Source organism: Mirounga leonina, unplaced genomic scaffold (assembly GCF_011800145.1).
Source record: "Mirounga leonina isolate KUSES-001 unplaced genomic scaffold, KU_Mleo_1.0 Mir_153, whole genome shotgun sequence".
In the NCBI taxonomy this organism is placed as follows: Eukaryota; Metazoa; Chordata; class Mammalia; order Carnivora; family Phocidae; genus Mirounga; species Mirounga leonina.
In genome coordinates this window covers 25,184,898-25,208,829 of record NW_023270387.1, presented here as the reverse complement: position 1 = coordinate 25,208,829, position 23,932 = coordinate 25,184,898, and the positions used below count along the sequence as shown (strand labels likewise).

The 23,932-nt window shown below is 52.4% G+C and overlaps 1 protein-coding gene across 1 annotated transcript; it reads left to right on the top strand.

The window, feature by feature from the left end:
- The first annotated feature begins 2,487 nt into the window (after positions 1-2,487).
- ADAMTS8 (ADAM metallopeptidase with thrombospondin type 1 motif 8) lies at positions 2,488-23,823 on the top strand. Its single transcript, XM_035009446.1, has 10 exons — positions 2,488-3,093; positions 3,124-3,279; positions 11,815-12,054; positions 13,101-13,236; positions 14,095-14,262; positions 15,256-15,557; positions 18,054-18,237; positions 20,680-20,852; positions 20,974-21,149; positions 22,906-23,823. Exons 1-10 carry the CDS (start codon positions 2,488-2,490, stop codon positions 23,474-23,476), a joined length of 2,712 nt encoding a protein of 903 aa, XP_034865337.1. The 3' UTR covers positions 23,477-23,823.
- The last annotated feature ends 109 nt before the right edge of the window (positions 23,824-23,932 follow it).

Sequence of the window (23,932 nt, the reverse complement as noted above, 5' to 3'; positions counted from 1 at the left end):
AAGGGCTGTCTTTAGGGGCATTTCATTCTACTGAAAAAATAAATAACTTCCAGGGGGCTGGAAGGACAACTGAGACCGGAGGGTTCCAAGGACATTCAAGACTTTCCCTGCTCTGGATAAGTCTCCTGCCTGCAGTTATTCATACATTCCAGAGGATAGGAAGGGGTATGAAGCACAATGGCCCCATCCCTCTCCTTTCAGATGCTTACAGAGGAAAAGGAAGGGAAATGTATGGGACATAATTGCTATTGAAAATCAGATTTACTCTGGGAGATGGTGATACGGGGCTTTAAGAAGCAAAGGCCAATGATCAAATGTTACAAAAGGCTGGAAGTAAATAGGATGACTCAACTGCCTATCCAGGTCAGACTCTCCCAGGACTATCACGCCATTGTGCTGGGATGCAGCATTTTGCTCCTTTTTGGAAAAGGATTGTAGAGGCCATTCTTTCCATACCCCTCTCTCCAGAAGTGTTTCCCGGAAACATCCGAGACTCGAGTTATTCTTATCTTGTAAATTATCCTAGAAAAACAATCCTACAACTTGCTAGTTCATCCTTTTATCTAAATGAAAGCCATTTTATTTATTTGACACAGAGAGAGAGATAGCGAGAGCAGGAACACAAGCAGGGGGAGTGGGAGAGGGAGAAGCAGGCTTCCTGCCGAGCAGGGAGCCCAGTGTGGGACTCGATCCCAGTATCCTGGGATCACGACCTGAGCCAAAGACAGACGCTTAACGACTGAGCCACCCAGGCGCCCTTCCGTGTTTCTGAGAGTAAACAGAGGGGACACTTGGAGAGAATTTGGCAGGGTTTACCCCTGGTTCTGTAGTCACAAAAGTACTTTTATATTTGTGAGAGCCTCCTCTTTGGAGGTGACAAGCCCTGAGGGACTCACATGCATGTTGAACGTCCATAGCTGTCAGTTCGATGGGCTAAAAAGAAGCAGGAAGGACCTCGACTGTCAGTACTCCCAACACAGGCAGAGAACTGGGTAGCTGGGCATAGGTGAGCTGGCAGAGGACTTAAAGGTCCCGGTCCCAGCGAATCTCCCACACTGACAACTCGGAGCAAGGGCAGAGAGGGGCGACTCTAGAGCCTATCCCTAGAGAGAACAAGACACTGAATCCGATTCAGAGCTGTGCCATTAAGATGAGGGTGCCATGAACTGCTGGGTTTTGTGGTCCTCCGTGGAGACAGCAGATCATGCCACTCCTCTCCCTGGGTTGCAACCCCCCTCATCCTAGGGGGAGATGTCAGGGTGGGGCAGAAGAAATCAATTCTGACACATTCGTACCCACAGCTGTGGACAGTGCCATGAGAGGGAGCTTGCAACCTTTCGTGAAGCCCCCCAGGGAACTGAGCAGTACCCAGATCAAGTTCTCAGGGCCCAACGTGCAGTTCCTGAAGATCTGCTGCCCTCCTAGGGAAATGCTTACCTTCCCTCTGGGGTGATTCCACTTTGCTGCCAACCGCACCTCTGATAATTAACCACTGTGCTGGGTGGGCTCTGCCCTGCAGCCCCTGGACAAGGCAAGTAACAGAGTCCTTGGCTGTGTTAACCAGGTGGTATTTTTCCCCTGATCCGAAGCTGGCGGTGAAAATGTGGGTTTTAGTAGGGAGCAGGATTTTAGCATGACCTTTCCTGCCTCCCTCTTTTGCTTGACAATGAAAAGCTCTGGAACCTCTCCGGAGACCTCTCTTCTACACATCGGATCCCCAACACCAGAGCTACAACTGTCGGATCCCCAGAGTGACTCTGCAGGGATGGGAACACTCTCTGGGGCCAGTGCAGGAGCCTCTTGGAGGCTCTTTTCTGGGCACTTGGCCTTAAAGGAGGTAGCGACTGGGGCCTCCCGAAGGACTCGGCCTGAAGGGCTAGTCCAGCATTGTAGGAGTTAATGTGGGACCGCGCGGAAAGGGAAGGGTAAGAAAGTTGGAGTTGACACTTGGGGAGGGGGGGGGGGGGGGCGAGTCTTGCTGACTCCTGATTGGTTTTACATTTCATCCAAAAATTTTTTTTCGCTCCTCTCTCGCTCCCTCTTTTCAGTTTCTCTCTCTGATCCCGGGGGAGGGGAAACGGGAATAGTGAGAGATCAAAAATAAACCTCTTATGTCAAAGCCGGGAAGGAAGTATAAATACGAAGGGCTCGGCAGCCCACTCGGTGCTTCCCGGGGTGGGGAGGAGGCAGGAGGCGGCTGCGCGGGGACCGCGCGCGGGGCAGGGGCGGAGGACCGGCGCTCGCGGGCCGGGGAGCCAGTTGCTCGCGCTCGGCTCGGCGGGCGGGCGCGGGAGGAGCGGCCTGCGCCAGCCAGAGGGGCCGCTCGGGGACCGCCGCCGCCGCCGCCAGGCCCCCACCGGCCGAGTCGGCCAGCGAGCTGATTGATTTGCTTTTTCCTGGAGAGAGCGGCCGGGCTGCGCTCGCGCCGCCAGCACCTGCCCGCGCCGGGCCGCCGTCTTCCTCTCCCGCGCCGCCGCCGGAGCCCCCATGCCCCGCGCCGCCCCCCGGGGGCCGCCGCTCCTGCTGCCGCTGCTGCTGCTCTCGCTGCCGCCGCCGCCGCCGCCGCTCGCCCGCGGCGCCCCGGCCCGGCCCGGCGCGCGGGGGCAGGCCTCGGAGCTGGTGGAGCCCACGCGGTTGCCGGGCAGCGCGGGCGAGCTCGCGTTCCACCTGCCCGCCTTCGGCAAGGGCTTCGTGCTGCGCCTGGCGCCCGACGCCAGCTTCCTGGCGCCCGAGTTCAAGATCGAGCGCCTCGGGGGCTCGGGCCGGGCGGCCGGGGGCGAGCGGGAGCTGCGCGACTGCTTCTTCTCCGGCACGGTGAATGGGGAGCCCGAGTCGCTGGCGGCCGTCAGCCTGTGCCGCGGGCTGAGCGGCTCCTTCCTGCTGGACGGCGAGGAGTTCACCATCCAGCCGCAGGGCGCGGGGCGCTCCCTGCGCCAGCCGCACCGCCTGCAGCGCTGGGGGCCGCGGGCGCGCCTCGGGACCCCCGGGCTCGCCTCCTCCGAAGCCCACCCCCTCCCCGGAGGGCCCGAGTGGGAGGTGAAGGGAGAGGATCGGAGGCAGGAGAGAGGAGACGAGGAGCAGGAGAAGGAAGAGGTGGAGGAGGAGGAGGAAATGGAGGAGGAGGGGGGCAAAGAAGAGGAGACAGAAGGCGCCGGCGATCTGCCACCGCCCCTGGGGGCCACGAGTAGGACCAAGCGGTTTGTGTCCGAGGCTCGCTTCGTGGAAACGCTGCTGGTGGCCGATGCGTCCATGGCTGCCTTCTATGGAGCCGACCTACAGGTAGGACTCACTTTGCCTGGAGGCCCCCAGTCACCTCCTAGAGCCTCCCAAATCTTCCCTTTCCAGTTCCTCTGAGAAAATCCTTCACGTTCCTCATCCTCCCAAGACCTACCCCAAACAAGGTGCTTTCCTTTCTGAGAAAGCGCAGTAACTCACTTCTTAACCTCTGACCCTTGGGGTACCTACTGCCCCTCTCCCCCGTGTCCCTTCCAGGATAGAGTGGAGGTCCTGGCTCTTCCTTGACCTCTGCCGCTCACCTTCACCCCTGGCATCCTGAATCTCCTTCAGTACTTGGCAAACTGAACTAAAAGTGGGGTTTAAAGCGCACCCCCCCTCCCCCAGGCACCTGCCTCTCCCAACAGAGATGAAAACTGGACATTTTGGAAGAGCATCCACCCTATGCTCCATTTCTCAGCCCTCTACTGTCTCCAGAGCTGAGAGGTTCCCAAGGATAGTCAGCTGGGACGGAAAGATGTGTCTATTTCATTCCCTTTGCGGACAGAACTGAGGTTGCCATAAGTAAAAGATATTGTTTGGAGGGAGTTGAACCTGGAAAGGGGCTGCCCAACTTCTGTGTGCCCAGCTGGTCCTGATCAAGGGGCATGGACTACCTTGCCAACCTGGCACTCGGCCCCGGCCAAACTTGGCAGTGCCAGCATCAGCACAAAAAGGGTGGGGAACAGAATTTCTGCCTGGGGGCTCAGCCTGGGAAACTGAAGCTTCAGTGGAAAAGGGAGGGCATATGAACGCTTTCAGTTAATGTTCCTTGTGGAGCCAGAACTCTGCTTGGTCCACCCCAGCTGCTCTCAGCCCAGACACAGCTCTCTACTGAACTTGGGCAGGAAAATTGAATTCAGGGGACAGCTCCTGTAGCCAGACCATGTCTAACTAGATTCAGAGGTGGTGCAGACTCAGCAGGAGGAGTCTCTGTCACCTTGTGTCCCAACACCTCCCCCAAGAACCAGGTGAAGTACAAGGGTTCCAGGGGAGGGCTATACTTTCTCTTCCCCTGAGGAGCACAAAACCAGAGGTGTGCCAGATAGAGAAGACCTGACCTGCCCAGAGGTCAGAGATGCCTGCAGCAGGGATCCCGGCCACTGCCGCAGCTCAGTTAATGCCTTTTCAATAATGGCAGTCTTGGCCAGTGACCCTCTTCTAGGCTCAGCCTATGCCCGACTGTTGGGGGCACCAAGTGCTTCCGCATCACCTGTGCAGAACAGTCTAGATGATGCACGCCATCTTCATCACTCTGCAATCACTAGGAAGCGCATCTAGATGGAAGGATGGGAAGAGCTAGGGGTGAGAGGTCCATGTGGCTGCTTCTCTGGCTCCTGCAGGAGCAGTATCCTTTGCACACTGTTGGAGTATTCGCTTCTCCCAGAGCACGGTAAGGCAGCTTTGAGCCGTCAGTGTGGTCTTCCCAATAGGCTTCGGGTCTATGAAGATTGAATATCTGTTTCCATGACTACCCTGAGAGCAGAGGGAGGCACCAGCTGACTCCTCTGACTCCTTTTCCTCAAGCAAGTCCTCAAGAGCGTAGCTAGCGGGGCTTCTCCCATCGCAGGTTAGGACCACCACACCTGGCTACTAGGGGGCTCGACCAAAGAGAGGCTAAAAGTACAATCACTGCAAACCCAGAGCTGAGAGCCTTGAGCCCATCCCCAGGCAGGGACCAGGTTCTGACGTCTGCCTAAGAACCAGGAGGTAGGAAAGACGACAAGAACACAAAGCAGCAGCAGAAAAAGGACTTTTCAGGCTTCAGAGCCAAAATGTTTTCTCTAGTGCCTTCCTACCATCTAGCTCTCTCAGCCCATCATCACCCAGTAACTTAAGACACGGAGTATTTGCCTCAAGGAGGTATTTGGCTGGGCTGGGTCTGCCCCAGGTTCTCCTCACAGAGACACCCCAGAGTGCTCCCACCCTTACAGATTTCTGGGTGGATGACCCAGTGCATGCTTGTCCCACCCCCTGTCCCTCCACACACACCGTTTCTGGACCATTCACAGACACGCTTCTTGCACCCAGCCAGCCTATGTGGGTCAGGAAAGCACATCAGGCCCCTGTGTAGGCTGAGGTCCTTTCCGTAGGGTATCTCCTTCCAGGTCCTACACCCGAAGGAAAAGTGCTCTCTCGGCTTGACCAGCTCCATCACCCCCGCCTTGGTCTCCTTATGTCACTGCCCATTTACACCCCTGCTGTCGCCATATTGGGATGAGGCAGGGACTGAGGCACGGCTGCTTCTATGACCTCCCACTGACCCCTCTGCTTTGACTCCTCACCAGCTGTGGAGATGCCACAGGATAGACTTGAACTTCTCAGCTCAGTCCCCTGGGCTTCCTAAACAGGTCCATGAGCTCAGCCAAAACAAGAATGAATGTCAAGTTCTAGTTCCCCAAGACCTTGCCTGCCCAGACCCATCTCCCCAAAATAGAATCCAGTTCTTTATTCTTCAAGGAATCTCCTGGAGACTTCACAATCAAAGGATGGAAGGCACTTTGGGGTGTCTTAGCAACCAGGGGTGTAAGTAAGGATGAAGAGACTTCACCCCCTTGAGGGCTTGCATTTCCTCCTCTGTGAAGCCAGACCCTGCTCATCAGGACTAATATAAGCATCAGTGAGGCTGCTTCATGATGAGTCTTCTAGAAAGTTCAGCCATTGTCTGAGTGCATTCAATTTGCCCAATGGTTTGCATGCATCACCTCAGCAGAAATACCTGTGAGAGAGGCAGAGGAAGAAGGTTCAGCTCACAGGGAATCTGTGACTTTCTCAAGGTCACACAGCTAGTAAGCGGCATGGCTGGGTCATGACCCAAGTCTCCTGAACCTGGGGGCAGTGCTCTTTCTTACTGTGCCGTGAGGTTTCTTTAGCCCGAGGAGGGTCTGTGACGGTGGCTCTGCTTACCCCCTACACTTGTCTGTATTGTGGGAATGGGGCATTGAATCCAGCAGTCCTAAGATGCCCAGCCAAAGTGGGAGGCCCTATCCTGGGAAGAAACCACCTTCAAGGCCAAGAGAAAGAATTAGCCACGCTCGAGGCTGGTCACACTGTGAAGCGACAATGAAGTTTTCCAGAACTCTGTACACTTGAGTTCACTTAATCCCTTGACAGAAGGGGCCCCCGCCTCCCACCTTCTTATCTGGTTTCAGAGTTAATGAGCTCAGACAAAGGGGGCTTTCTGAAAGGAGGGACCACCTCGGAAGAGGCCATTAACTCTGTCTGCATCGGGCTGCCTCCGATTGTTGCCTGGACGAAGCTGCCGCAGGAAAGCTGTGAGTGGCGGGCTGGGCCGTGCCCCACGGCGGACTCGAAATCCGTCCCGCCAGTGTATCAGCTGAACTCTGAACTCTCTGCTGAGCAGAGAGGGTCCGGGGAATGGCACTCCTCAATCCCAGAGACCAGAGGATCCCCAAGATGTCAGGCTACCAGCAAGTGATTTCAGGGAAGGGTTAAATCCCAGCCATTCCGTCTCCCCCTTACCCATGTCCTCTGGGAAAATGTCTCCCACAAGCCCTAACACTAAAGGGACCACATCTCCCAGCACAGTCGCCGTTTAGGCCTGTTCTGGCATGATTATTAATAGCATCATCTTCGCTCTCAAAAGCGTCCTGGTTTGGATAGTGACAGAAGCAGACGCATGCCCCACTTGCTCTGTAGCTACCTACATCCTCATGGGGGAAAGACTTGTATTCTATCCGTGTGTGAACTCTGTTCCCCTCCTGGCAAGAGAATGAGTCTTTTCTGTCTCTTTTGTCTGCTCCAGTCAGAAGGACCAACAATATGAAGCTTTTCCCAAAGAAAATGCCTTAATATTCAAAGGTCTTTGATTTACCACCTCTGCCTCCGCAGGTGTAGACAATGCCAGGGGAAAGCTTGCTTGCTGGCGTGCTTTGGGTTTGTTTTGGCTATGCCGCAGTTGTCTTGTAGCAGCAAGGAGAGGTGGCAGCCAGTGTGGTGATTAAGAGCATATACTTTGAAGGGTCATCGAAATAAGCTGAGTGTCCTTGAGCAAGTTACCGATTTCTCCGCACCTTGATTTCTTCACCAGCAAAACAGGAACAGTTATACCAACGTCCCAGCATTACCCTGAGGATACAATAAAATATGGAAAGCACCTGACCCAGTGCCTGGCACACAGTAGGTGCTCAATAAAGCGTAGCTAATAGTGGAGTTGCCTTTTGTGATGGCGTTTGTCAGAGTAGGACGTGCCTTCACAGTCGGCCCATTGCCATGTCAACTCCGCGGTCCTACGCGGCAGGGAGGCCTTCCTTTTCAGCTTGCTTGGCTCAGGGTGTTTAAGCTTGACTCCTTGTGGCGTGTGTAGTTTTGGAGAGGTGACATTGCCCCTTGCTATTTTGAGAATGAGGAGAGATGAAGGACATCGGTGCAGGACCCTCTCTTTTCTCCAATTGCTTCTTTACTCTTCTTGGCTCCTCCACCACCTCCTCAGCAGTCTTGGGCCCTAGAAGGACTCCCAGTAGCAAAAGTGCGGCACCAATTGCTGAGGCCAGAAGGTTTCCAGGTGGCCACTCTTCTCCTCCTTGCCTCTCCCAGGCATGCTGCAAGGAGAAGCGATGGGAATCACAGTATGAAGAGCAAATGAGCAAAGCATAGGGATGACACTCTGAGCAGAAGGAGCTGCTAGAAATGCATTTGGCCCAGGCCCAGACTTCTAGACTCCCCCCACAGTTGGCTTTGGCTGCGATGGGAGCTCTGGGGGAGGAATGTCCCTAGTTGTATCACAAAGAATCAAAGAGGGCTGTGTCCCAGCCTAGCTGCCTAGGGCATTTCTTTCTCTTCTTCAGGTCATAGGGGCACCAGTGAAGAAGGAGACTCCCTTAAAAAATGCCGTGTCTTGTAACACCCACTGCTCATTCCATCAAGTGCCCTCCTTAATGCCCATCACCCAGTTACCCCATGGTCCCACCCACCTCCCCTCCAGCAACCCTCAGTTTGTTTCCTAGAGTTAAGAGTCTCTCATGGTTTGTCTCCCTCTTTGATTTCGTCTGATTTTATTCTCCCCTCCCTTCCCCTATGATCCTCCATCTTGTTTCTTAAATTCCATATATGAGTGAAATTATACGATAATTGTCTCTCTCTGATTAAAAATCCATGGTAATTTGAGAGAGAAGGTATAGAAAAGAAGGTTATTTGCACCAGACTGAATTCCTGATTCAGGAGACTTATAAAAAAACAGTCAAAACAATCTTAGTTCTGAAGACGATAGGCAATAAACTAGACAACTTTTACTTTTGGCATTTGTTAATTTTACTGCCAGAATTTGATTATATTTAGTATGAATATAGTTTTTATGATACGTTATAATAATCATTATTGATCCAGTGAAGTTATAATCAGATGTATGATGGTATAATTGTCTCCAGGTTAAAATAGAGCATGACCTTGGTAAGCTATTCAACTTGTATGTCTACGATATCACTGTACCCTCCACGATCTTAATATCTTTGTTCCTTTTCATGCACATTTCTCTTGGTGTAATATGCAGCAAATGAATACACAGAAGCCTATGTGAGCCTGTCAATATATTCTTTCCAACCCAGTTTAGAAAAAGAGTAGACATTATCTTGATTTGCTCAATCTTTCTATTAAATACACGAACTGAGAGTGTTTAAACTTCTCAACATCTGGTTCGTGGCAAAGACAAAAAAAAAAAAAAATGCCGTGTCTTTTCCTAATGAGAATTAAGGGCATGAGGTCCCCAAGTCATTCAAGAGCAGGGTTGTTTGACCACCACTGGCCAGGCTGGCCATGGGCTCCCACCTACCTGACGTGGTTCTTGGAGGTTGTCTGCTGTGCTGGGGCCCCCACTCCACCAGGGGCACCATCTTGTTCACATTCTTCAGCAAGCAGCCCACACTTGGGTGGTGCACAAAGAAGTATAAATAGACACCAGGTGGTGGAGTGAGCCATCTGACCTTCTCCTCGACTGGCTCCTGAGCCCTCTCTCTGTGGAACTGTAAGTCAAGCCTGGCCTTTTGGCCCAGGGTACTGCCGAGGCTCGGAGGCTCACAGACTCTCTCGGCCACTGCCCCCCCCCCAGGTCCCTCCCCCAAGGGAACTGTAAGATGCACTGCAAATGTCAGACATTCCTCCCATGGTTTCTTAGAGGAGCTAACAGTGGGGATAGCAGTGCTTCCCACCTCCAAAACCTCAGCGAGACAAGACGAAAGGGGAGGTGAGCAGGACCAGGATTGGAGACTTTAACAGAAACATTGGACCACATAGACCTTGCAGCTCTCTTGCAGTGGAAATTGTCTTCTGAAATAGCAACCAGAAGACATCCAAATGCTCTCAACTCTAACCGTCTGCCTTGAAGGGAAATGGCCCTCAAGCCCGCTCAGCCTGACAGGTATTTAGTGTCCGGAGAAGATGCTCTGAGCTCCCGGAACCGCAAGGGAGGCTCCCTGAAAATCCTAATGTCGGGAAGCCTCCCCTGGTGCCTCACCTCGTTCCTTTGCGCAGAAATTGACACCCGTGTGCCTTTGGCTTTCATTGGGGGCGTGGCCAGTGCATGGTCCCCACTCAGCCGCGTTGCCCCAGAGCCTCAGTCTGATCTGGTCAGCTTGAGAACACTGAGCCCTCTTAAACCTCAAGCCTGCCAGGACTGATGCTGAGCAGCTGATATCTCTTGTGGTCACACCTTCTTTGTAAAACATCGTCTCCCCAATTTTGAGATTATGAAACTGGGACTCAAAGGGAAGAGATCTTGTGAGGAGAGTGACAGGTTGCCTCTGAAGAAATTCCAGGGCTTGGTCCCTGGCCCATCAGATTTGACCCTTCCTGGGGCAAGAGAGCAGGAGACTCTGTCTGCCCCCTGGAAACAGCGAAGGCCTGGCCAGGAAGTAGTCTCAGCGAGCTCCCATTCCTCAGCCCTCACCCCCAGTTGCATAATGATGTGATTGCTTTTCTCCCTCAGGAATCCAGCTCTAGGAGCAAGCGCCAAGTTTCAGCTTTGCTGATAAGATGTTTACATCAGCCTAAACATAGCTAGAGTGCTTGACACGCTAAGAAACCTGCCAACCGTTGTTTGTAGGGCTTACAAAATACTTGGCTTGTTGCCCACGAGGTGAACAGACAGATCCCATTCACAAATAATAGGATTCGTCTGGAACTCCCACACATGGCCTCAACTGACGGAGTGTCCCTCTTTAGCCTTTCACCCTCTTTTCCCCTCCTTCCCCTCCTACCTTCCAGACCACAGGAGAGAAAAAAGAAAGGCTGATGGGAGATGGTGCCCTAGGGAACGGGGAGCGGGGGCAAATGAATGGCAGCTTGGCTGGCCACACTCCCAGCTGAAGGCCTGCGTGCCCCTGCCCCTTTCTTTCCTGCAAAACAATCCAAGAGGACTCACTTCTAGAGGTCCCTGAGGCAGGAGAGTGAGCTCCATCTGGCTGCCTCCAAAGCCTTGGGAGTAGTTGGCAACCCAGGGATAGGACAGAGGCCAAGCAATGATGTGAACTCCTTCAGCTGGTCTGGGCAAAACTGGAAGCAGGAGTGATCCTCAGTGCCTGGATCTCATTAGGCCCACTGCCCCCTCTCAAGCCCGTGGCAGAAAGGAAGAACCCTTTCAGGGTCATCCAGAAACCCAGCAGTCAAGCCCTGGGAAACTTCGTTTGGAGAGTGTAGGCTTCACAGACAGACGTGCCTGGGCCGGTGTCCTGGCTTTAAGAGTTGTGAGACCTTGGACAGCTTGTTTAACTCGTGTGAACCTCTTCTCCCTCATTTGTAAGACTGGGATGACAATGCCTGCTTCACAGAGTGAGTGTGAGTGTTTAATGAGGTGCAGGTCTGGTGACGGGGGCAGACTAACTATTAGTGACTACTGGAACGATTTCAGGGTTAACAGGGCCCATCCTGCAGAGTAGAAGTTACCCCAGCAGGCATCAGGAAAATGCTCCACTGGATTCTAAGGGACACATTCTACTAACCTTGAACACTCAAATAATTGCTCCTGGGCTGAGAACAGAGAGGGGATGGGGCGGGGGCAGGGGGCAGGGGGGGCTGGCAGGGAGTTGCTTGGTGTCAGAGTTAAGGCAGAATAATAACCAGTGCAGTCCAGTAGGACCTTCTGGTGATGATGGAAATGTCCTGTCTGCTCCGTTTAATACAGAAGCCTTGAGCTATAGGTGGCTACCGATGTACTTGAAACCTGGCCAGTGTGACCAAGGCACTGTAATTTCCATTTTATTGAATTTTAACTGACTTCGATTTACACAGCCTCATGTGGCTGGTCGAGATGTTAAAGGCACAAGCCTTGGAGGCCGGCCATCTGGGTTCAGGGGCTGGCTGTACACTCATTAGCTTTGGGATCTTGGGCCAGTTACGGAGCCTCCATGTTCTTATATGTAAAATGAAGGGAAATAATGCCAGGACCTCCGGGGTGTTGTGAGTCTTCAGCAAGATGCTTTATCTCCAGCGCTCAGTGCAGAGCCCGGCACACGGAGGGGGGCGGCAGCGGGCAGGCAACGGGCCGGGAGATCGAACCCCTCCCTCCCCCTGCTCCCATCTTCCCGACAGAACCACATCCTGACGCTGATGTCCGTGGCAGCCCGAATCTACAAGCACCCCAGCATTAGAAATTCCATCAATCTCATGGTGGTAAAAGTGCTGATCGTGGAGGATGAAAAGTGGGGCCCAGAAGTGTCTGACAACGGGGGGCTCACCCTGCGCAACTTCTGCACTTGGCAGCGGCGTTTCAACCAGCCCAGTGACCGGCACCCAGAACACTTTGACACAGCCATTCTGCTCACCAGACAGGTCTGTGGGCTAGCTCCAGAGAGCCCAGGCAGGAAGGGAGGCGGGATGGCGCATCAAAGGGAGGACCACGAGGCCTGCGCAAACATGGGAAATGTCTCCCCGCTGGCCCCAGCTAGACGCCAGGAGCCTCGTGTGTGGAATGATGAGGGCGAGGTCATGAGGACAAGTGTGAGGTATTTGCAAGGGAAGGAGAGGAATCTCGTAAGGGCTCTTTTCCAAAAGTTTGTGACCAGCTGTCTGCTGAGGTCATAACAAGAGGAAATGGGCTCAAACTGCCCAGTAAAAGATCTTGAGTTGGAATGTAGAGAGAAGGTCCATCTACAATGACTGTTAAACACAGAAGCAGGGAGCTGGAGGTCACCTTGAGATTTCTCCAAATCAGGAGGCCTGCCCTCCTAGCTGGTGCAATTGAAACAGATAGCTTCCCGAAGGCTGGAAAATCTAATAATATGTGCTGCCCTGTTGACGCCTTTAGTCCTCGGGACAACCCCACCAAGCCCCATTTTACAACTCAGGAGACTGAGGCATAGATTGCCCCCCCACACACAGGGGGTCATAGTCAAGCCTAGGCCGTCTTGCTGCAGGGTCCGTACTCTTCAGCACTGTGCTATCCTGCCTCCCAAAACAAGCCAGCCCTAGGACATGCCAACTCTAGGACACAAAGTCCCAGCCAGCCCTAGGACACACCTGTGTAGAAAAAGAAATGGGCTTCCTCACACAAGTGGCCTTTGTGAGGAAATAGGGCCTTTGGCTTACAAATTTTCCTTCAGGGGCACCTGGGTGGCGCAGTAGGTTCAACGTCCGACTCTTGATTTCCGCTCGGGTCATGGTCATGGGGTTGTGAGATCGAGCCCCGTGTCAGGCTCTTTGCTGGGCATGGAGTCTGCTTGAGATGCTCTCTCATCCCCACCCGCTGCCCCTCCCCCTCCCTCACTCTCCCCCTCTGTAAAAAAAAAAAAAATTTTCCTTCAACTTAGGAGAAGCAGAAATAGGAAGATTTTCTGTTGTATATCTGTTCTCATGCCCTCACTCTCTCTGCCAAGCAGAACTTCTGTGGGAAGGAGGGGATGTGTGACACCCTGGGCGTGGCGGACATCGGCACAATCTGCGACCCCAACAAGAGCTGCTCCGTGATCGAGGATGAGGGGCTCCAGGCGGCCTACACCCTGGCCCATGAGCTAGGTAAGACTTGCCATGCCAAGCCTACTGTATTCTGTCAGGGGGAACTGCCTCTTCCAAATCCAGGCCAGCCCAGGGTCTAAGGAAGATGCAGCTCTCACACTTGGCCAGGTTCTACTCAGAGTTCTGACAGAGTGATTATATGTAAATAGATACTGTACTTTCTCCATTCCCACCCTGAACATGAGGCCATAATATTAAAATAGGGTCTTGGATCATCATCAGGGGTCCCCAGGAAAATGCCAAAATGAAAGAAATGCTCGGGTAAAGTTGCAATGCTTTGCCCAAGCTAAGCAGTCACAGTAAGAATTCTGGGGAAATCCATTGTAAAGAGAGTGCTGTGTCAGGGAGTGAATCACTGAGGACAGGCTGAGGCAGAAAACAAAGGGCTATCAAGGTTCCCCCAGTACTCTGAGAAAGTTTTCTGCAAGAGAAAAGCCCAGAGTGAAGCCCCAAACAAAAATCTTTAAGGGGGCGCCTGGGTGGCTCAGTTGGTTAAGCAACTGCCTTCGGCTCAGGTCATGATCCTGGAGTCCCGGGATCGAGTCCCACATCGGGCTCCCTGCTCAGTGAGGAGTCTGCTTCTCCCTCTGATCCTCCCCCTCTCATGCTCTCTGTCTCCCATTCTCTCTGAGATTAAAAAAAAAAAAAATCTTTAAGGAAGAAGGGCATGGCCATCCCCATGAGGAGCTGGTGACTGGTTGGCCCGAGACTCCCTCTTCTGTCAGCGGAGGGTGGCTGTCTCCCCAGAGAGAGGGAGAGGGGTGCTGGGCTGTGTGGGGAGCTCTTGGGGTGGGACAGGGCAGGCTGGAGGGCAGTGGAGACTGGTTAGGGTGGACTTCAGGTCTCTCTCCACCCCAGGGCACGTCCTCAGCATGCCCCACGACGACTCCAAGCCCTGCGCGCGGCTCTTTGGGCCCATGGGCAAGCACCACATGATGGCGCCGCTCTTCGTCCACCTGAACAAGACGCTGCCTTGGTCTCCCTGCAGTGCCATGTACCTCACGGAGCTCCTGGACGGTGGGCACGGTGGGTGTCCCGCAGGCTGCTCCCTGCCTCTTTCTGGCCCGCTGCTGGTGTTTGAGGTCTGCCCCACCCGCCTCCATGATGGTGAGGGTGCCGGTGGCACGTGTGCAGCTTCTGGTGGAGCTCCTTCACGGAGCATCAGAGGTGTCTCGGATAGAACAGATGTCGGACAGGTGTTCCTCACCCAGCCTCGCCCTGTGCCATGGCAGGCTAGGGGGATGTGCCCCTCCCCACAAAGCGTACTCTTCCTTGCCCTATCTTCCAGCAGACAGCGTGGCTGGGCTAATTTAGATGACTAGTCCCAGAGCCGGTAGAATTAGTCTGAGAAGGTCTGTCTGGAGGAGGTGGGTTTGAACAGAGCTCGAAGGAATGGAAGAACGCAGTACAGAGGAGAGAGGGAGCATCCCGGCTGGAGAGATAGATCATGCTGTAGCTTAGGAATGGCAAAGAGGCAGGGAACAGGTCAGTGTGACAGCAAGGGTGGGGGATAGGGGTGGGTGGCATGCCGGGTTAAAACCATTGGACTTACTCAGTAAAGCAGTGAAAACACAACTTACTCTTGATTGTTCTCATCGAACGAGACAGGGACACCTAAGAGACAAAAGTAATAGATTATCCAAACATCAGTACTTAGGCTTTATTTTGCCTGCCATGGTTTTTGAGAGCGCATTTGCATCCCCCGTTATATGTGCCGTAGATTAGTATTACAGTTAGCTGGCATTCCCTAGGTACACGCTGAATGTATATAAGATGTTCTGGATAACAAAAAAAAATTCAATCCTAATAAAATTTTACTTAACTGATAGTCAAAAATTGGATAAGCTCATGTAGATGATTGAGTGTTGAGTTTTTAGCTTATGGTCAAAGAAATTCTGATGGCTAGGTCTTACACCCCATCAGTAGGAATTTAAGTGTAATGTGGGAGGCCACTGGAGAGCTGAGAGAGGGAAACCCCCGCTCCTCATTCTCGTTCCTCTGCTTTCCTCCATTTCTCAGGAGACTGTCTCCTGGATGCCCCCACCTCGGCCCTGCCCCTGCCCACAGACCTGCCAGGCCGCAGCGCCCTCTATGAGCTGGATCAGCAGTGCAAGCAGATCTTTGGGCTGGGTTTCCGCCACTGCCCCAACACCTCTGCACAGGACATCTGCGCCCAGCTCTGGTGCCACACGGGTGGCACCGAGCCCCTTTGCCACACGAAGAACGGCAGTCTACCATGGGCTGATGGGACGCCCTGTGGGCCTGGGCACCTCTGCTGGGATGGCAGCTGTCTGCCTGAGGAGGAAGTGGACAGGCCCAAGGTGAGGGATGGCCACTTGGGGGTGTGGGAGGAGAGGGAGGGGGAGGGCTGTTTTCAAGGAAGAAACCACACTTGAGAGCCACGAACTAAGAGACTTTGGGCCAGGCTGCAACTATGACGTCTAAGTAAAATCATTCGTCTTTTAACAAACAAAGCAAAGCATATTTACCCAAACTCAAGAGGAGCCCTTCGAGGCTGGACTCAGAGCAGACGGACGACACCACCAGTGCTCAGGGCCTTCTGAGAACTCCCCCTTTGGAATTGTTTTGGGGCGGACCAGAAGGCTTATGAGGATAGGTGATAGGCATGAAGCATTCCAGCACAAAGATCAGATCGTGGCCATTCAATAAAGGGAGGCCATTATGAATTCCATTATAAACAGATAGTGTGATGGCAGAAGAGGAACATTCAGTCAAGAGCTGAGGGAAAAGTATTCATAACCTACCCATGTCTGAGCTGCGTTCATCTTCAGAGGTCAGGAGAATGAGACTACTTGTGGGAATTCCATACTCAGGAGGGGAGAAGGAATCAAGCTGTCTCTGACCAGGCAGAGAAAACTTGGCCTAGGACTGAGGAAACTTACAAGAAAAACCAAGGCAATGCCAGCGAGAGTTTTTAAATGATTCGTTTCTTTGCCCTGCTCTTAATACTTCCAAACTGTGAGGCTGATCACATTTCTCTTACTGCAAGTCACTAAGCCCTGCCTATGAAACAGCATCCGCCGAGTTTCGCAGCCCGGTCTGGGCCCAGCACTGAATCACCAGGGTGGCCTGAGCACTCATTCTCCAGAGGGCTGTCCTCTGTGGCATGTCCTTTGCACTGAGGCTCAGGATCCTGCTTGGGCCAGGTAAGCCACACTCTTGCTAAGCTTGAACCAGGGCAGGATTCACAGATTCATCCTCAGCCACTTCTCATCCTCCCCATTCAGACACTGAGTTTCTTTTCCGTGTACTGACTCCCTCTACCCCCGTCCAAAGCACGTGCTTCATACATTACTGAGGGGAGGGGAGGAGGTCTGTCCAACATTCCTCGGCACCAGAGCCAAGCTCAATGCAGGGAGAGTTTGACATGGAATGATCATGGGATGATGTTTATCATCTATTTTTAAGGGCAAAAAACAGATCATAAAACACTATATATATATGACAGAATCATAACTATGTAAAATTAAAACATCACATCTTTATGATTATTCAGAGCAAAAGCGTGAGAGGTTATTGATGAAAATCACATCAGTGGTTTTATTTGGGGAGTGGTTTTTTTAAGTGTTGGTTTCCTTTTTTATACTTTTCTGTATTTTTCATTTTTTATATAAGCAACTTTTGTCATTTTTTAAAATTATTTCCCTTTTGAAAACTCTGTGAACCAGTCAAGGGCAAAGCTTACTTCTCACAGGTTGATTGTAAGGATGGAAGCAAATCTGATTATTTCCCAGGCATTATCCTACCATTGGAACTGGTAGCTGGTAGATGAATAGCAACAGTTCCCAGCAATTATCCCTTTAAAGCAGGACTTCTCAACCTCTGCACTAGAGACATTTGGGGCTGCATGAGTCTTGGTTGTAGGAGGCTGTCTTCTTCATTGTTGGATGTTCGTTGTTGGATGCTCATTGTTGGGTGCTCATTGGTGGATGTTTGTAGTTGGATGCTTGCTGGGTGCTCATTGTTGGATGCTCATTCTTGGGTATTCATTGTTGGGTGCTCATTGTTGGAATCTCATTGTTGGATGCTCATTGTTGGATGTTCACTGTTGGATGCTCATTGGATGCTGAATGTTGGATGCTCATTGTTGGAGGTTCATTGTTGGATGCTCATTGTTGGATGTTCATTGTTGGGTGCTCATTGTTGGAATCTCATTGTTGGATGCTCACTGTTGGATGTTCACTGTTGGATGCTCACTGGATGCTCATTGTTGGAGGTTCATTGTTGGGTGCTCATTGTTGGATGTTCACTGTTGGATGCTCGTTGTTGGATGTTCATCGTTGGATACTCATTATTGGGTGCTCATGGTGGGTGTTCATTGTTGAATGCTGCTTGTTGAATGTTTAGCAGCACCCAACCTCTACCCGCTAAAGGCCAGCAGCATGCGCCCTCCCCAACTGTGACAACCAAAATGTCTTCAAACATTGCCAAATGTCCCCAGAGGATAAAAATGGCCCTGATGGAGAACTGCTGCATTAGACACAACTTTATTCCCATAAAATGTTGTTTCATTCAACAACTAATACCGAGCACCTTACTAATGGCAAGGCACTGTTTTAGACACTGGGAGGTCAGCAGTGAAGAAGTCCAGCACATCCTCTGTGTTCAAGAGGCCAATCGCCAAGCAAGCCACACAGTCACTAGCAAATGATTAGGGCAGTTTACTGAACAACACCCACCAGGATGAGCATAACTAGGTGAGGAGGTCAGGGCCAGGGACCCCTGTTACACTGAGAGCTGAGCCTCCCCCCCCACCCCGCCCCGCTCCTGACTCAGGGTGGCCTTGTGTGTTGCAGGCTGTGGTGGATGGAGGCTGGGCCCCATGGGGACCCTGGGGAGAGTGTTCCCGGACCTGCGGAGGAGGAGTACAGTTTTCACACCGTGAATGCAAGGACCCTGAGCCTCAGAACGGAGGAAGATATTGCCTGGGTCGGAGAGCCAAGTATCAGTCGTGCCACACAGAGGAATGCCCCCCTGACGGTAATCGCCACTGATGGTCACTACTGTTGTCACTGCAGCAGATCCCCAGACAAGAAGTAGGGTGGGTCTCCCAGGATGCAGAGCTTTCCTGTGAGCCAGACATAAAGGGACCCTGCAAGGCACCAAATTTTAAGGCAAAGCCTAGTGGCCCCTAGACAACTCTCACTGTGCTGGGAGAGTGTAGCAAAGTCAAGGAAAGAAATTGCCCCGATCTTCCAAGATGTGGAAATAGAGGATGTCATTCCCAACCAAACTTATTCAGGGAGTTGGGAGGAGCTCAGCAGAGGAGCTAGAGTCTAGGATAATAATCCTCCTGGAGGCATCTGAACCCTTGTCTGTGTGCAGAATAGAAGTGTTTTCCAAAGCAAGTGTCAGAGCCAAACCTCCACTGTCTTTCCAGCCAACATTCAGCCCAGGGTGGAGGGAGGGTTTTTGAATCTGATTCTAACACACATTCCTTCTGAAAAGAGTTGCCCATCTTCCCTTGAGGCTGTGGCAACTGCCTGATGGAACCTTAACAGAGAGCAGCACCGCCCCTACCTCCCCTTGGCATACATTCCTACCTCCTAGTACCCACTAGAAAGCACACACATTAACTCAGAGGCAGCAGGGGTAGCAGCAAAACTGGTGAGAGGGAATCATTAGCAGTTTTTCCCCACCATCCCATCCAGCTCCCCTTTGTGCAGCTCCAGGAAATACTGGCAGACGGCAAAAGACATGCAGAGTTTTAAGAGAGATGCATCCAAGTGCAAAGACACACTGACACTGGGTTGGTGTCTAATGAGGGAATCTGTAGGCTTTGCAGTTTTGCAAGACAAGAAGGATCGGCAGCGGCATGCAGCTCTAGAAACTTTGCCCTGGAATCGTGAGAATTTGCCTGGCACATGGGGTGAAGAGAGAGAGAGAGAGAAGAGGGGAAGGGATGAAGATAAGGCACAAGGTAGACGGAATGATTTCAGTTGCACTGGGATCAGCCTCTCCATCAACAAGTGGTTTTTAGTGCCTCTCGTGTGGCTCAAACTATAATAGATGTTACAAATGACATTGTAAAAATGCACAAAGCATGGTCTCTGTCCTCAAAGAACTTGCAATCTAGTTAGAGATCCACATGCCTTTTACAAAGCAACTAAAGCCTAAGCTCTGAGGCCCGGACCCCCGGCTTATGAAGAATTCAGAGCAAGGAAAAGCCTGGGCTAGTCCGAAGCGTCACAGGAATTTAGGGCTGAGCAGGGCCTGGAGGATGGAGATGGTGACGGGGTGTGGGAGGACATGTGCCCGCGTGGAGATGGGGGGGCTTGAGAGGGGCTAGCATTGACTTGGGTGGAGTCAAGCAGCATACTAGCATTTTAAGGCTACGCAGCAAAGGTCTGTGAAAGCTGAAATGGTATCTGGAGATTCTCCGTGCAGGCTGTCCCATCATGTCACCTGGGAAGCTTGTTGAAACACAGCATTCCCAGACCGCTCAGGTGCACTGAATCGGAATCTTAGGAGTAGGGCATGGCCATCTGTGTTTTGAAAAGTCTCCATAGGCCATGCAGAGATGCAGGGGTAGAAAACCTCAGTAGTAAGAGCAGGTTTAATTTCAGGATTGTGGGCCAAAAAAAAAACCAAAAAACCCATTTCTTACTTCTGACAGATTGTTCTGGAAGCAGCATGCAGCAGGATGGGAGAGGAGGCTGGGCACTAGGTCTCACATGAAACTGAGAGGCCTGGGCTTGTGGGAGGTGGACTCAGATGGTGAGAGTGGGAAGGAGACACTTAAAATCGCAGATTGTCATAAATAGAGTGTAGGACTTAAGGACAGGTTGGAAATAGTCGATGCAGATACTCAAGTGTTCCGCAGATATCAGATGCCAATCTCACACCAGAATGTGGCAGTATCCCCAAATGAAAACTAAACCAGTTCGTGGAGGAGCCATATGGGGTTAGGCTTTTTCTGAGCTGAAGGTAATCATCCTGCTATACATGGAGGTCCCCCGGAGACATCCAGAATTACAGCAGGTGAGTTACAGGGGCAGGATCAGAACTAGAGATGTCGATCTGAGAGTTTGGGTCACCAGTTAAATGTCATGAAGGAAGTCAAAATCGAGCATGATTAGCAGGGGCCCAAAAATATACTCCACGCATCATTCAAGCTTACTGAATGGTCCTCTGTTCCTACTAAGTTTATTCATCTGTAAGATAGAATTGGTATCTTCCCCCAAATGGAAAGGATATTTATCCCAGAAAGCCCAGCTTGAGGCTGGATGCTCCTTTCCTTGCCACATGGACCTAGGTCGGGCATGTCTAGGAATGTTGGGCCCAGATGACACTGAACCGATGTCCTGGGATTGGGTCAAAACCAGGAGGAAGAAAGGGGCCCTGAAGCTGGCATTTCTGCCACTGGGTCCTCTCTGCTTCAGCAAGGCATGTTAACTGCATGCCGTTTCTTACTCTTTGTAGGGAAAAGCTTCAGGGAGCAGCAGTGTGAGAAGTATAATGCCTACAATTACACTGACGTGGATGGGAACCTCCTACAGTGGGTCCCCAAGTATGCGGGGGTGTCCCCCCGGGACCGCTGCAAGTTGTTCTGCCGAGCCCGGGGAAGGAGTGAATTCAAAGTGTTCGAGGCCAAGGTAAGAGCCCTTCTGGAGCTCAGAACCACAGGTGGGGAGGAAGGCCACCTGCTCCGACCCCGCCTGTGGGTGGCCCCTGTGCACACCATGCCCTCTGTTACCTTCTGCTTCCCTGCTGCAGGTGATTGATGGCACCCTGTGTGGACCAGAGACTCTAGCCATCTGCGTCCGTGGCCAGTGTGTCAAGGCTGGCTGTGACCACGTGGTGGACTCGCCTAGGAAGCTGGACAAATGTGGGGTGTGTGGGGGCAAAGGCAATTCCTGCAGGAAGGTGTCCGGTTCCCTCAACCCCTCCAGGTGAGTCTCACCATAGTTCTGTGCCTAGGTTCCAGAAGAGCGGAACAGGCTTTAGAATCAGACTGGCCTAAATGCGAATTGTGGCGGCTACTTATTACCCATGCGGCCCTGAGCTGTAGTTTCTTTGTAAAGCTTTGGGAGTCCCCTCTATCTCGGAATCATCATACTGAGTCATGAGACGGGCGGAACGCTTGGCACAAGGTCTGGCCCACAGAGAGGACAGTGCACAGGGCAGCCAGAGGCCCTGAGGATAGGGGTGTATCAGCTCTGAGTCAACCAGCAATAGAGCTATGCTGAGTAACCAGGGCCCTTGCCAGAAAGCGGCTCTTCCAGGCCTGTTTTGGGAAGGACATCTCACCCTACACCTGGTGAGTCCCATCCTTTCTGCAGGTGGATCTTTCAAAAAGGGGGTCCAAAGAGGGGGGTCTTGGTGGCCTTAGTGCTTTCATGAACCTGAGAACTCTGGATGCTTTCGCACACCTGAACACCATATGTTCATGAAACCCCTAGTACTGAAATGCTTGCATTTCTTTTTTTTTTCTTAAGTGCTTTCATTTCTATGGCCTCATTTGATTCCTAAAATAAGTCCAGCAGGTAGCCAATACTGTTATTCCCCATTTACAGATGAAGAAATCAAGGCACAAAAAGATCACATGACTCTCCTGAGGTCACACTGATAGTTAACGACAGCCAGGAAGAGAGCCCAGATGTCTTAATTCCTGGGCTGGTTTTCTCCTGCCATGGCACACAGTTCCTAGAGAGGAAGGGCCAGGGCATATGTTACGTGGCCACACTGTGCTCCTCTCTGTCTCTCGCCACCTCTCACCTTGTCGGCCTCAGAGAACAGAACCAGCCCACAGCAGACAACTTGGCAGTCTTCAAAGCTAAACGCAAAGGATAGAGAAAAAAGAAGCATGTGGTGTGGGATATTCAGAGAGCAGGTCTGCTAGCTGGCTTTCTCTTAGGCATTAGACATATGGGGCTGTGGATTCTTTCAGAGCCACCCTAGACTCAGCAGCTAGCTGAGTGGGCAGAAGGCCAGAGTAGCAGAGAACCGACCTCCTGTCCTCAATCTTCTTTGCTTTCCTCCCGGCCTATGTAATCCAAACACTTCTGCCCCAGAAGAGAAGAATAAAAACTAAGGTTTCTCCATCCCACGTAAAGCTCTAGACCTACAACAGAGTTGAAACACAGAGGAAGGCAACCAGAAGCAGCTTTATCGCCCTGGCTCCTGCCCTGGGGCCATGTTAACCAAATACTAGGGGCTGATTGGCTCTAAGAGGTGGAGTGAGATGTCCACTCTGGTCGGATTCTGGGACTGGTGTGGGGAGCAGATTTTTCCACATGGGTTTGAACTCTGGGTATGAAGGGGGCCAAGCAAAGGCTTATACCCGTGCAGGGAGCTAAGTGTGTTTGAGATCTCCCTTGAGCCCAGAGCTGTCGGCTTTGGCAGCACTGATGCGGTTTTGCAAGCCCTTCTGGGATGTCTTCCTCTGTGCTGATATCCAGATCCACACATCCGAACTCCACACATTTGAAGCAGAGTTACCAGGCAAAGCAAAAACCCTTGAAAATCCCAATGTACAAAACATTCTTGTCGGCCCCAGCAGCTAAGTTATGTGGAACTTTGGGGCAACCACTTGCTGATTTGCTAGCTCTTTGTGACCGCCCACCCTAGTCACCAACATGCTAACTTGCTGAGGCGCTGGGCTGGGTAGCCACTGGTCCTCAGGGGCTCTTTCTGTCCCTACCGTAGTTACGGCTACAACGACATTGTCACCATCCCGGCCGGGGCTACTAACATTGATGTGAAACAACGAAGCCACCCGGGGGTCCAGCACGACGGCAGCTACCTGGCGCTGAAGACGGCCGATGGGCAGTACCTGCTCAATGGAAACCTGGCCATCTCTGCCATAGAGCAGGACATCTTGGTGAAGGGGACCATCCTTAAATACAGCGGTTCCATTGCCACCCTGGAGCGGCTGCAGAGCTTCCGGCCCCTGCCCGAGCCTCTGACCGTGCAGCTCCTGACTGTCCCTGGTGAGGTCTTTCCCCCCAAAGTCAAATATACCTTCTTCGTTCCAAATGACGTGAACTTCAGCACACAGAACAGCAAAGAGAGGGCGACCACCAACGTCATCCAGCCCCTGCTCAATGCGCAGTGGGTCCTGGGGGACTGGTCTGAGTGCTCCAGCAGCTGCGGAGCTGGCCGGCAGCGGCGGACCGTGGAGTGCCGGGACCCCAACGGCCAGGCCTCCGCCACCTGCAGCGAGGCTCTGAAACCCGAGGACGCCAAGCCCTGTGGAAGCCAGCCGTGCCCGCTGTGATCCCTGGAGGGGGGGGTTGGGGGGGCGGGGGGCGGGGCCGGTCTCGTGCTCATGGACTCGGGGTGCTGGGGCGCAGACCGGAGCACCCACTGCGGTGACTCGACCTATGGAGGCGGCACGGCCTACCCAGGCCTGCCATTGCCACAGCCACTCCAATTTGGTGTGAATTCACGATGGGGAGACGAGAATGGGGACAACAGATCCTAAAGTCTACTATCCGGCGGGTTGGACCTAGTGCAGGTTCAGGTAGAGGGTATAGGTGAAAAGGTAAAAAAAAATGCACTTATTGACCCAAACAGGAGACTCAGCCTGTTTGCAAAGGACTAGCAGAGTTAAATGAAAAAAAATTTTTCCTGTTTGGTTTCCCCGATAAATAATCTACCTCAGAGGGGAAAAACATTAGTAAAAGAGAGGTGCAGAGTGGGGAAGTCGATGATGAATGTCAAAGCGCCATAG

Coding starts and splice junctions, on each gene's coding strand:
- ADAMTS8 (XM_035009446.1), top strand. CDS start 2,488: ATGCCCCGCGCCGCCCCCCGGGGGCCGCCGCTCCTGCTGCCGCTGCTG. Junction 15,558..18,053: donor AGGAAGTGGACAGGCCCAAG/GTGAGGGATGGC, acceptor TGTGTGTTGCAG/GCTGTGGTGGATGGAGGCTG. Junction 21,150..22,905: donor GGTTCCCTCAACCCCTCCAG/GTGAGTCTCACC, acceptor TCCCTACCGTAG/TTACGGCTACAACGACATTG.